This window comes from Bactrocera dorsalis, chromosome 1 (genome assembly GCF_023373825.1).
Source record: "Bactrocera dorsalis isolate Fly_Bdor chromosome 1, ASM2337382v1, whole genome shotgun sequence".
Classification (NCBI taxonomy): domain Eukaryota; kingdom Metazoa; phylum Arthropoda; class Insecta; order Diptera; family Tephritidae; genus Bactrocera; species Bactrocera dorsalis.
The window spans coordinates 104828322-104843283 of NC_064303.1; the positions used below are offsets into that span (position 1 = coordinate 104828322).

General features: G+C 34.9%; 1 protein-coding gene across 1 annotated transcript in view; it reads left to right on the forward strand.

Annotated features, from left to right (window-relative positions):
• The first annotated feature begins 5231 nt into the window (after positions 1-5231).
• LOC105233298 (P protein) overlaps positions 5232-14962 on the forward strand; it is a 90032-nt gene continuing 80301 nt past the window's right edge. Inside the window, exon 1 of the mRNA XM_029553412.2 lies at positions 5232-5550. Within this exon, the coding sequence (XP_029409272.2) occupies positions 5366-5550 (185 nt within the window). The 5' untranslated portion in view covers positions 5232-5365. The remainder of the gene's footprint in view (positions 5551-14962) is intronic.

Consider the following 14962-nt stretch of genomic DNA (forward strand, 5'->3'; position numbering starts at 1 on the left):
TAGCAGTTCTGGACATCACAAATATGCACCAGATAAGCGTCTCTTGCAGTCCTAGTGGATAATTCGAGGCTTCACGAGAAACCAGCTCATTTACCTAATCTAAACCATTGAAAGTGATGGAGTTATGCATTGAATCTTATATTAACATATTAGAAGTAAATTGTATAAGAATACCGTAAAGATGGTCTATAACTCTGAAATCGATAACCAGAACCTTTGGAATACCGAAATCGGTTTCATTAAAAGAAGGAAGACAAGGAAGCTAGTAATATATATGTATATCCTTTAAAGCATACCTTAATTAAACCTATTGTATATACCTGTAGATCAATAAAAATTTAAATGTTGGTCACACCGACTTTTGAGAAGAAGAGTTATGAAGAGTTCTGATATTATTTCAAAACTCGATGTTCCCATATAGATCTTGATCAAAGTTATGATAAAGTAAAATAATTTATCAGACAAGCAGCATTAGAATATGTTTCAAGCATGTAACACCACACATTAGTGGATACCAAAGTAAAACTCACTTTCTTCCTCTCTTAACAACTTCTCTCTTATTAAACTACTTGTATATGTTCGAAATTTCTTTGCTCTTGCTGGAAACACTTGTTAGATTCTATATATTCTATCCTAATACCAAACACCATAACATACATATATATGAGTATCTAGACAGTTTCAAATCAGCTGTTCGTCAACCAAATAATTCTCACACATGCCTTTCGGTAGGCAAATAAAAAGTGGTCCTAATCTTAAGTAAATAACAAATAATGTATGCATATATGTATGCATTTATAGCTCGATTGGCACATTGTATGGACTCACGCATATTTGCACACAATCACATGTGTGAGCCTACGCAAAACAAAAAAAGACATTACTTTTATATTGGAAAAAAATGTTTCGTCCCTTTTCCTTAAGTAAGAATAGTTTTTCTCTTTTTGGACATTACTGTGTATGTGTAGGTAGATTTGACTTTTGCGACCAAGCCATTTCCTTTAGGGGTATTCATTAACTGCGGTAATTGTGACAGACTGAAACTGTATCTAAATAATTTAACTAATTAAACATTGAGTTTCTCGAATTGGAGATTCAAATGCTATTAGTCAGAGCAAGTATAGAAATAAATCCTTGTAGTCGGTAGCAGCGGCATGGTGTTATCTTTCGAAATCGCTTTCAAAAACTGAAGAGAAGATTTTTCATCTAGGAAAATCACGTGTTAATTTGGCATTACTTAAAGTAGTGGGGACGCAGTTAAACAGAACATGTTCTAAAATCTTCGATTTGGCTTGCTGATTAAAAAAAAAACTTACGAGAATCTTTACTGAGAAACATCAGGCAGAGTAACATCTGCTGCTGCTGTAGTGCTTTTCACAGAATTATTTTCTGTTCTGTTAGTATTCATTTAAAATTCAAACATTACTAATAAAATGTTTATACTTGTTTTTCATACATTCAATTAATATATATAAATTTTTTAAAACATAAAATGTCAGGATTTGTGAATGACCCTATTATCCTTCCGTGAGCTTATAAAACAAAATCAACTTATTTTATATATTGGCATATACAAAGAAATGGTGTATATACATAGATTTACTAACATTCATACACCTACACACACAGCCCATCAAATAAGTTATGGTACATATTTTAAAAATGGTAGGAAAAATTTTAGTTCCAGTAAACAAATCAAGAAGCAATTAATGTAACGCGATTAAACTTTGCACGAATAATGTCTTTAGTGTATGCCACCTTATGACCAAAAACTGTTCAAGCCCTTAGGTACCGAATATTTAGACTCCGGTAACAATAGTTCACTTTTGATCGAAAATGTCGGTGTGTGATATCTGTGCCTACAATAAAAAATTATGCATCGTACTCGCTCATAATCAGTTTTTTTAAGCGCACTACTTCATCCAGACACTCAAGGCATTCCAGCTTTTGTTGCTTTGTGTCACTCTCAATTCACCTGGTAGTCATATTCATTAACTAGTGCATTTTCAAAAATATTAGGTTGTCAAAATTAGCATAATACATACATACTTAAAGAATAAGTCGTTACCTTACTTGGTTCTGTTGTTGTCCTGTATGCTCATAAGACAAATCATGAGAGCACTAATTCTCTCTCTTTAAATTACTCACACTCGCTAGTTTTTGCTAAAATTCGCACGCTTACAATTTTTTTGGCAATACGTACATACGTATGTATGTAAATACATGTATGCATGCATGCATGTACGATCGTAAGCAGCTGCGAACTAGCGCTCCACTGCCGTTTTAGGTTATGTTTTTGGTTTGCCGTTTGCGTAGGCACAGTTTAATGAAAAAATCGTTTTGAACACTTTTTTTCACTTGTATTACTTTTTAATCGGATATCGTTAAGTAAGTTTATAATCGAGATATTAACTTATTTAAGACCTATTTACATATTTAATATAAATTCACGAACTTCATTTACTGCCGTTGAACTGCTGATTCACTGAAGCTGCAGCGGAACTGACGAGCATATCGATAACGGATGTAGGGTTGCATATCCTTTTTTAAATATTTTAAAATTAATAAGGTAATAAATTATTGAAATTAAGTGTAATATTTTGTAAATAATATTTTAATATTTATAAAATAAAAAATTATTAAAATTATGTGTAATATTTTGTAATAAATTTTAAATTATAACAATTTTTGTTACTAAAAGCAACGAAAATTAAAATAAAGATGATTAAGGTATAGATATCTGCATACAAACTAAATAAGTAAATATATGTACATGTACATATGTACATACACTCGTGGCCACGCAAACCTTACCACTCAAAATCACTCAAAAGCTTATTTGACTACACTTTATAGCGGTAATTTTTGCGGTATAGAAATTTTTTTTTAGAAATAAGTTAATGACATGTTATTTATATTTATATACATTTCTTAAGTCAAAAAATCAGTTCATAATTTCCCATGTATAATATTTATATTTTTTAGAAAATAAAACAATTTCTTGAAAGAACTTTTTTTTTTAAATTCGAAATGCAACCCTTTTCCGCTTCCCCTACTGTTCTCGCTAGTTCCGTTGCGGCGAATGACTCAGCTGTTTGTCAAGTCATTTTCGTTTGTGACATTTCAAATTTTTAATCTGAAATATTGCGCGCATTTAAATTATCAAAAATTCAATTATATAATAAGTGACGAATGCAATAAACTAAAGTAAATATAGTATATAAATACGATCTAAGTGAATAATAAAAGTATGTGAATGCAATAACAAACATATGAGCTAATAAACACGCGTTCTTCGTTCAGTAGTTTTTAATATAAATGTGTAAGTTTATATTATTAATAATAGTAACTAACGAAATTATTGAAAGTATTCTAATATTTTGTTTACGAATTAAAGGAAGCGTACGCTCACGGGTGCATGTGTCTCTATGGTTGCAGTTGCGAAGTGGTTTAAGCCGGCGCAGTATGGGTAGTGCTACTCTGGTATGTATGTACATATTATTGTTCTTTTTATATTGAGGGCCAGCAACGTTTTTATACTGTTAATATCACATAAAACTACATACATCAGAGATGGTACAAGAGAGCTTGTAGGAGCCGATGTTAAGAGCCGACGTTAAGAACCGATTTGTAAAATAGACGGTGGTGGTGCCACGCACTTTAGGTGAAGTCACATATCTCCGCACCCACTCTGTCAATTTTAACCAAACTCAATACATAATATTATTATGATATTTCTGTGTTACACTGCAAAGATGTGGGAAACACAATCTTAAAATCCATATGATTCTTCCACTTTCCTGTGTACAAAAAATCAAGCACCAATGAGTTTATTCAGTTAAAAATTAATACAACTAGTGCCTTGCAGATATGTCATTTCAAGTCGAAAAATTGTTCAAAACAGACAACTGTTCAAGTCTCAGTCATATACCTCAAAGTATATTTTTGACTTTTTACCGCAATATTGGTTAATTTGTGGGATATATGTATGTGCATATTATTGCAATTCAGAGATTGTATCTGTCTGATAATAGTATGTGTGTGTGTCGAAAATTTATTGATTTAACACTATCCTTAGCTCTCATATAACTAATAGAAAGTTTTCGAACGTCCGGTATCGGGCAATATTACTATTACCTCCCATATACCTAATAAAATAGTTTTCAAGCATCCGTTTGGCTTTGTACCATACATATGTACATAGGAGTCAATATATAAGATGCCTTAGCTAAATTAAGATCATTCATTCTGAATTTTTACAATGATTTTTACATTATGACCACATATTTTTCTCACCTACTGTTCATAAACATATGTATGTATGTATACTCACTTATAGCCATCTTAGAACAATAGATTTAAATGCGTCCGAATGCTAGAAAGTAAACAAACACACTACAAAAACCACACATTTATGGATTTTGACACGCTTTTCGGATTTTCATTGCCTTTGCCATGTGTCTGCCACCCCACTTTTAGCATTTCTTTTTCTATTTTTACAACAAAATGAAAATATTTCCTGCTTTCACCAGCGCCACATGGATTTGTACATACATATGCATTTACATCTGAAATTCTCATGTTTACTATAAATATGTATTTTTATGTGTATTTACTAAGCACTTTTGCTTTCTTCCTATTTATAAATGTACATACATGTGTATATATGTATATATGTACATATGTATATACGAGACATGAATATAAGTATATTTTGTATTAGTTTTTTGCGTGCTTCCAAAGCAATTTGGTGGCAGCGGCCAGCCAACCAGCGTCAACCCATCTATTAAGAGACCATTTTGCCAAACGCCGCTGATGGCAAAGGCTCTCCGCCTTGGCTGGCCACGAGATTGTTTAGTCTGTGATGGCATTTCGTTGGCGCGTATTCTCCACAAATTTCGTGTCCGTGAAGGGTTTTTCGAATTGTGATATTTCAAAATCCAACAAGTTAGACCGGCGCGCAGCTTTGCCTCAAGGGATGCATGATTTTTCAGTTCAAAAACCAAATATGCAAATGTTCGCGGTGAGTTGATTGAAAGACGCGCGCAATCGATTGATACGCGTATTAAAGTGTACATATGTATATGTGTATGTAAGTAAGCTTATAATTTCCGTCCACAACTGCCAAAAATTAAGTGGGTTATGTGCAACAATTCGAAAACGCCAAAAGTGATTTGTGTGCATGTGTTTATGGCAAGTGTTGAGTTAATTATTATTTCTGAAATGTATAAATTTTGCGAAAAATTTAGCGAAGAAAATATTTGGCTAATGTTGTAAATGCAGTTGTAAATAATATTTATCACAAGTGTAGTAACGGCGAGGAAAAATAATTCAAAAGCCATTGTTAAGTAATAATTTCCACGGCATGGAGAGTGTTCATTCGCGGCCCACCTTCACGATCACCGATGATATCAATGAAGATCGTGAAATGAATTCAGATGCCACCGTCAACTATGAGTGGGATGAGGAAGACGAGTTGGAAAGGAATAATAAAATACAGGAATTAATGCTGCGCATACGCTCCTGGGTGCGCTTGCCACGGAACGACAAGTAAGTGCTTAGAAATAAGGCTAAATTATAGATTATATATAAAAACAGTTAAAATTTTGAAAATTATTGCTCTATCATGTTTTATGTATCAGGTGTTTTATAATTATGACAACCTTTGGTACCCTTTGAAAACGAATTATATGTATGTATATCAAATTTTCTTCTTTATTGGCGTAACCACCGCTTATGCGGTTATAGCCGAGCTTACAATAGCGCGCTAGACGTTCTTTCTTTTCACTATTTAGTGGTAATTCGAGATATTAAGTGCAGCCTGGTCCTTCTCCACTCTCCAACGGAGTGGTGGTCTTCCTCTTCCTCTGCTTTCAGCGGCGGGTACTGAATCGAAAACCTTTAAAACTTGAGTGTTCTACCCCATCCGGACAACATGTCCTAGCCAGCGTAGCCGCTGTCTCTTAAAACGCTGAACTAAGTCAATGTCGTCCTATAACTCGGTCAGATTATCGCTCCATCGGCTGCGTTATTCGCCGTTGCCAATGCGCAAAGGAGCATAAATATTTTGCCGAACCTTTGTCATCTTGGTCTTTCTTCGTCGAGCGAGGACTTTACTTCTTATTTGCCTACTCAGTCCGAAGTAGCATCTATTGGCAGAGGTTATTCTGACCTGGATTTCGAGGCTGACATTGTTGTTGGTGTTAATGCGGATTCCAAGATAGACGAAATTATCCACGACTTCGAAGTTATGACTATCAACAGTGACGTGGGAGCCAAGTCGCTAATGCGACGCCTGTTTGTTTGATGACAGGAGATATTTCGTCTCAGACCCATTTACTTCCCTTCTTTGTCCAATTTGGAGAAAGCGCAACTAACGGTGCGGTTGCTTAGGCCAATGATAACGATGTCATTGGCGTGTGCCAGCAGCTCGAATTATTTTCTCCAGAAATAGATTGAAGAAGTCGCACGATACGGAGTCGCTTTGTCTGAAACCTCGTTTGGTATCGGACGGTTCGAAGAGGTCCTTCCGGATCTGGTCGGAGCTTTTGGTATTGCTCAACGTCAGTTTACCCAGCCGTATTAGTATCGCGGGAATACCAAATTCCGACATAGCTTCATAAAGGCAACTCCTTTTCGTGCTGTCAAAAGCAGCTATAAACTCGGCGATGAGTTTATGATGAGTTTTTCACAGTTCTTTTCCAAGATTTGTCTTATGGTGAATATCAGATTAGTCGTTGGTTTTTCAGACCTGAAGCCACACCAATAAGATTCAATCAGTTTGTGGACGATGGCTTTGATCTTTCACACAATATGCTCGGCAGAACTTTATATGCGATGTTAAAGAGGCTTATCCCACGGTAGTTGCCGCAGATTGTGGGGTCACCCTTTTTGTGGATTGGGCAGAGCACTCTTAAAATCCAATCGTCACTCATGCTTTCGTCCGACGAAGAAGCTGATACATGCTCCTTTTCAGTTCTTCGCCGCCGTATTTGAATAGCTCTGACATCGACTCATCGGCCCCTCCACTTTGTTGTCTTTCAGACGGGTTATTGCCATTGATAACGAAGAATAAACTAATAAAAATGAAGGAACAAAATAATTTACGGGTCATCTAAATTCGAGAAGAGAATGGGGAAGGGCGTGGTTGAAAACAATTTATCCCTATTTTCAGCAAGAGCTCCAGTATATTTATAATCAAGTAAGCTTAAACCCTGTTGTTTACTGTATTAGGACTCCTTGTTGTTAGTACCGACTTCCCTCGTCTATGCGATGCTCTTTTCTCATTACCTCAGCAGTACTCAGAAGCAGTTAACAGTTAACGCTAGAGGAAACTCTCACCACATAAAGACTAAATATGAAATTACGTTCAGAATCAGAGGCAGCCATATTTAATTAGTTTTTCTACGGTTTTCGGTAACATTTTACTAATTAAATTGAGGAAGTCTCAGTATTTATGTGGTTTAATGTTAAACAAAGCTAAAAGCCGCAAATAGTTTTAATTAACCGCTAGTAACCTCAAATGTAATTAAATATTATCAAAAGTAACCTTGGAGACAGAAGTGCTCAGGCAATTCGACCAACTTTTCTCATGAAAACGAAAAGAGTCTCGTCTAATTGTGTTAATGTGCTAAAGGTTTAAATGACATTCTTGGAAAGCTGTGAACAATCAAACAATTATATATATATATGTATGTATGTATGTATGTATGTATGTATGTAGCTATTGACATATATTTACACATTAATATATGTGCTTACTTGTGTAGTTTCCTTGTTGGCTGGTAACAACCAGCATTTGTTTGTGCCTTTCTGAGGGAGGCAGACATCAGACAGGCACATTCGCATATACTATATATCTACATACATACATACTTTATATATTTATTTATTTATGTATGTATCCGCCACTTTCACTACCAGCGCTTATGCCAACATCTATCGCCACCATCTTCTCGCTTTCCGCTTTTGTATCCGCATATGACGCAATTATCACAACCCACTAAGCCTTTGTGCGTCTCTGTATGTGTTAGTGCCACATAGCGGTGCTTACATTTCGCTTACTCTTCCTCTTTTGCTTTCTCTTCATAGCTCTTTGGCAATTTGTTTACACTGGCTTAACTGCTTATTTGGCTGTCCGCTTTGTTTTTGGTCCCATTTCAGCCTTTAGTCATGCCGTAGCTGAGAGGCTTGCAAAATTTATATGCGTCTGGAGGCCAGAACTTTGTACACTAAGATTTTTATTTTCTTCAACTTATGAGTTGCAGGGTCAAGAGGTCATTGCGTGCCATAATCGCTCTGCATATTTGTATTTTAATCATCATTTTATAGATTTTCTTATGATTTGCTGCTCCCTGGAGCATATACATATATTTCGGTGGTTGGTTAAAGTCATCCGTCTTTGGATGGAGTAAAGGAGAGGAGCATATCCTTGAAAAACTCACTTTGTAAACTTTAATTTAATAATAAATCACAGAGAGTATGAGAAATACGTGTTGAGATAAAGAAGCATGTAGAACTAGAATTATTGCAGGTTCCCAGGTGTGTGGGTTTAGCTTTAGTCCATTAAAGATCTAATTTGTGTTCCGTATCCAGTTATCTATTACAAAGCACTTTAAAGCCCTTATAACTTGTTGATGTCTTCATTTGTCCTAACTCAGAGAATGTTGTTCTAACGTCTATTCGTATAACAACACAAGGTCTCTTGGACTACAGGTCATTAATAGCGAGTAAGAGTGTCCTGTCACAAAAGTTTAGGTTAGGTTAGTCTGGTAGATTAATGAGTGACGCATAGACCAGTATGGATTCTTTGAGATATACGATGCAGTTCGGTTACGAATTCCATAAGGAGTGGTTATACTTTAGGATGCCTGTGCTTGACGCAAATTTCAACAAAATCTGTGACCTCATTGACGTTATCTCTTCCAGTGTCTCATACCGAGTTGTCCAAATGTTTAAAGCATAGCCCTGTCAATGCGGTGCTTCATTGTTTCGCCGGTGCCTTGCTCTTAACATTTCCCGCAGTCTTCTTGATCTAACATCCCCATTCTGTAAGCGTGCATCTTCATCATGCTATGTCTAGGGAGTTTTATTATCATGTTCTCTGCAACACTTCTAAGGAATACCAGTAGGAACTTTGCATATTTCCAATCTACCGTTTTACACATGAATTTCCTAGTTTTGCACTCAGGTTGATCGTTCCATGCTCCTATCCAGATCGTCGCATAGACAATGGATGGAATTTCTAATGTTAATCAAGTTTTCCGGTGACAGCTGTACACCACTCGTGGAAATCTCCTTAACTATCTTATTGCCCTCGATACCTTTGTGGCCAGACACTCAGTAGAGGGTAAGTCGCTTGGTTCTGACACACTCTCCACAGCTGCCCTACTTTTCAAGACTCTGGAGTTGTTTACCGATGCATCTCAGGCATTTTATATAGGCTTTTTAATAGAGAGAGCCATTCGTAAAAACCTTTATTTTATGGTACTGGATATCTTATTTGAATCAATAAATATTGCTCTTAATGTGGATATGACTTCAGAAATAATATAAAAATGTTCGAAAATTTCCAAACTAGGTATTTTGCTTTTAATTACTTTGGACTAGTCACTTTTGAAACTAGTTGCTTTCAAACTAATTACTTTTGTAACTAGTTACTTTTGGAATAGTCACTTTGCAACCAGTTACTTTTGGACCAGTTGTTTTTAAATTCATTTAAATCAAGACAAATCTTGTTGACTATGACCTTTATTTTATGGTACTGAATATCTTATTTGAATCAATGAATATTGCTCTTAATGCGGATATGACTTCGAAAATAATATAAAATTGTTCCAAAACTTCCAAACTAGGTTCTTTGCTTTTAATTACTTTTGACTAGTCACTTTTGAAATTAGTTGCTTTCAAACTAATTACTTTTGTAACTAGTTACTTTTGGACTAGTCACTTTGAAATTAGTTACTTTGCAACCAATTATTTTTGGACTAGTTGTTTTTAAATTCATCGAAATCAAGACAAATCTTGACGACTATGCAAAAAACTGTTAATTACTTTTTGACCGTAACTAGTTACTTAGGAAAGCAGTTTTTAAATTTATGTGCCAGTATAACAAGTATAACATTATTAATTGGATTAATGATTACAATAGCTATAATCATATGACCCCTATCTAATTAATCAATCAATGACAATATTGGAAAATTTTCCACTTAATCTGGCTGCTTCTATATAATTGTGCATACAATTTAGCAATAAACATGTTGAAAAATAGTCCCATCTGCGCTTACAGATTGGTCTATAATATAACCAATAAGATGTGAAAATCTTATTTGCCTTGATATTAATAATCTCCAAGTGATATACTAATAATCAATTAACATATCCGAAGAAGTTCAATTGCAATCCACCCACCCACAATAACTCTGCGCCGCCAATTATCGCTTGCTTTGGTTAATTTATTTTTTATTATTAAAAGCGTCAGCATTTCCTATTGAAACTTAATATTTTTCAAGCTGTTTAAAAAAAAGCACTTTAAAGTTCTGACGCCCGCTAAATGCGGCCTAAAAAGTTGCTAATGGACCACCATTTGCGCACATATGGCTATTAGCATGCGAACAGTTTTAGCACATCGGGTAGCAAGCACAGATTTTCCGCACTTAACCGGTTAATAAATATCGATTAAATTATTTGCGAAATTGATTTAATAAAGCGCCAAAAATAACTCTTTCAAGCGCTCAATTAACACCATAATTGCGTTGATTTCTTTTATTTTTCAATTATTTGTATTTATGCCAATCTAATTAAGCCACGTGATGCGCTGCGTTTGCAAAACTTCCAAATAATTTTCAAACTAATTGATTTAACAAATAATTGTGCATTAATTCGAAGCTTTGGACGCATAATTGTCGGTCAGATATCAATTACAAGCGCAAATAGAATAATTGCAGTAATTTGTAGTGATTCTTCTTAAGTAACGAGGGAGAAATGTGGGGGAAAGAATGGAGAAGAAATTCGTAAGTAGAAATTATTATAATAAAACGAATATGCTAAAGGACAGATTTTAAATTGGATATGAGATTTCAAGTGCCTCATTTGCATATCAAAATACCAATTACATTTTTAATTACAAGGCAAAATGCTCAGCTGGATGATGATGTTCTCATTAGTATCGCATTTGTTATTTGATTTGAATTATGTGTAGAGATGTATGTGCGAGTATGGAAGATATTGGCATTGGGAACATTTTTAAAGAGAAATTTTCTGTATGTAATTATAATGTAATTATCATAAAATTACTATTATTTATTCTTCACGTAAGTAACATAAAGCATGCTCATGGTCTATCAAAATATTGTGAAGTCAACCAATTCTTTTATATTTATAATGAACTTTAATGAAGCAAATATATACCATTTCGGTCAATCACTTTTTGCCATTTTTCCGCTAGAGACATTATTCCATCATTGTAAAATTTTTCTGGTTTCTCGGCGAAAAACTGCGATTACTAATTTTCACAGGCTTTTCTTGAAGCCAACTTTACACCATTAAGGGTGTTCTGTATTGACCAAAACAAATGGTATTCCGATGGTGAAAATTCAAAGCTATATGGTGGATGCATCAAAACATCACAGCCAAACTCTGCAAGTTTTTGCCGAGTCATCAAAGATGTGTGTGGTTTAGCGTTGTCTTGATGGAAGACGAAGCCCTTTCTGTTGATGATTTCTGGCCATTTCTTTCGATTGCTTGCTTCAATCTCAGCAGTTGTCGACAGTAAAATGTAGAATCAATCGTTCTGCCAGTCTGCAACAGCTCAGAGTGAATAATTCCTTTCCAATCCCACCAAACACTCAGCATAACCTTGCGAGGCGTCAAACCTGGCCTTGCGACCATTTGTTGAGTTTCACCACGCTTGGACCATGATCTTTTTCGCACATTATTGTCGTATTTGATCCACTTTGAGTCTTCCAGTTACCATTCGGTTCAAAAATGGTTCGATTTCATCTCGCTTCAGCAAAGAATCGCAGATTTTAATTCGGTCCATTGAATTTTTCACAGACAATTCATGTGGTACCCAAACATCGAGCTTTTTTTTTGTAGCCAGCTTATTTTAAATGGTTCAAAATGAACCAAGTTCCTTAGCGATGTCATGGCTTCTTATGTGACGGTCCTGGTCAGTCTTTTCCATAATTTCATCGAACTTTTCAACGAAAGGTCGACCAGAGCGAGATGCATCTTTGACATCAAAATTTCCAGATCGGAAGCCAGCGAACCATTGTTGTTCTATATGAACTGATGCAGCAACGTCTCCGAAAATTTCACAAATTTCATTGGTGGCTGGAGTGGCATTCTTCACTCAAAATTTCAAAATTTAGCGAATTTCTTCATTATTTTCACTAATTTTTGAACAGTTGTAATTTTTTTCAACTTTTCCGAATTTTTTTTTTGTTTGTAATAAAATTAAGCTTTAAATCCAACACTATATGGTATGACACAATATGATTGGTAGCACTAGAGATATACAACTGTAAAGTTAGCTATTGACAAAAGACGAAAAGACTTTTTCGACTACCCTATATTTTTCGTTTCATTTTAATTATATTCTCTTCCTTTTCCAATAGGTTTCATACTTCATGTTTTTTTATTCTTTATCATTTTCAAAGGCTTCAGCTGCGCCATAAAATTTCTTTAATATAAACCAATTTCAAAATTAAAAAAATATATTTTCTCTCAATTACTTGCAGAAAATGGAATTATAATTGTAATTTACATTATAAAAATTATTTTTAATTCATTCTAAATTTAAAATCATATAAAACTAAAAGTTTAGTAATAGAAAAAAAATTGTCCGAAATATTTTCACACACATTAGTTTTTGTATATGTATGTACATATATTTTGCCACAATTTCTAGTATATTTGCATATTAAATTGTACACACAATTATCGTATAAATTTGCTTAATTGAGCTCATTCAAGCGCATTGCCTCAACGGTACGCTAAATTTAGTATGAAAGTGAGCGTAAAAATAGTAGCGAAACATTTGTATGCTGCAATAAAAATTAGTCTAATGGATATTTCCTACAAAAAGAAATGCATGCCTATGAAAAAAGTGAAAATTTTGCATGATTAACGTAGTACGTTAACTGATATACGGACATGTTTATACCATAAATGACATATGTACGTAATATGTACCGAAAAGTACACTGAGCAAAAAAAGTCTACCAAAAAGAGTAATAATTTGATTAAAAAATATCTTGTTTGAGAGCTGATGAGCTCGCTTGATCACATCACCACATCATTAATAATCGTTTGTCTCGTGTTCGATTTCGTTTTACTTGTATTAACCTCATTTGATGCTTTTCCAACGATGAAGAAAGTAAAATTGCCACATATCGATGCAAAAACTCGGGTTTAGTACGCTTGAACATCTCCAAACGGCGGTTTTCAAGCATAAATCGGCCGATACTGCTGCAATTTCACGTTTGATATTCGTACGAAGTTCACTAATCGCCGCTGGCTTGTTGGCATAACCGGCCAATCGACTGGACCATTTCGTGAGATAACACTTCACCATACTTGGTTTTCAATAAATCGATTGTGATATTCGTTGGGTGACTTGTGGCACTATCCATATCATCCAATTCGATTCTCATTCACATTAACGCACCGATCTTGAATATCACGGCAGAAGTACGGAATATTGATGCCACCGGCCCATAAATCGCACCAAACCGTAATTTTTTCAGGATGCAATGGTGACTCGTGGAGTACGTGTAATGCATATTTTACTTATGGACGAAGTCATTCAGCCAAAAATGAGCTTTTTCGATGTTGCTCAGCCTAATTCACGAACATACGACGATTTTGTTGGTCAAACAGCTTCAGTTCTTGCGTCAATTTGATGTTGTAAGGCTGTAAGCCAAGATCTTTTCGCAAAATTCGATACAACCACGTCACAGAGATGCCCAACGCTAGAGAACGACGTGTGAGAGACTGATTTGGTTATTCCTCAATTGATGCGTTAGAGGCGGCAATACTACTCTACAGCAGGGGCACTTTTTTGTCTCACTGATACGGGAACATTTTGTACAGTGCCTGTAGATTCAAATTTTTCCACTAGAAGCTCAATTCTTGATCTAACGGGACGATTACGCCGACCATAAATTGGACGTAGCGCTATTAAAGTTGAGGCCATTTACTCCGAATTTCGACAGTAAATTTTTATTATTTCAACTCGTTGTTGGAATGTATATATTTCCATGATAAAATGACAAACCTTACTGAAGGGAAATGTCAAAAGAGCGGGAAAAAATATAGCTTCAGTGGCTGTCCCTTTCGGTCTACTTTTGTGGCGCTCCTATGGAAAAACCCGCTACTTTGGAAGGCTGTAACTCAAAAAATATTTTAAATATTCATATGACGTTTTAAAGTGACATTTTTTAAATTATAGTCTACAGTATATCTATACCAAAAGTTAGATAATTTATTTTCACCCTAGGTGTGCCTCTTAAAGTTTCTACGGATGCGTAAAAACCCGTTAAGCAGTTATGAAAATACCTGACTACAATCAATTCCTATTTTAGTATTGTACATAAAGCTAAATTGTTCGGAATCCTAAAATGCCAATAATATTGGGTAGTCGAAAAAGTTTTTTCGTATTTCGTCAATAGATGTCTTTGCAGTCGTATATCTCCAATGCTACCAATCACATCGAGTCATACCATATAGTGTTGGAAAGGTGAGATTTTCAGTTTCGTAATATTTCATAAATGTAAATGTATTTTCATTTCAAGAAGGGTATAAAGCTTTCGGCATAACTAAAAGCGACGATTGTTTATTGCATTGCATTTGTTTGTTTTTATTTCTATGGAATGTTTGTTTTTTTACTGACTGAGCATTAACCGTTAACCACAGACGTAACTATATACCCTGGTATATGTACGTATTGACGTATGTG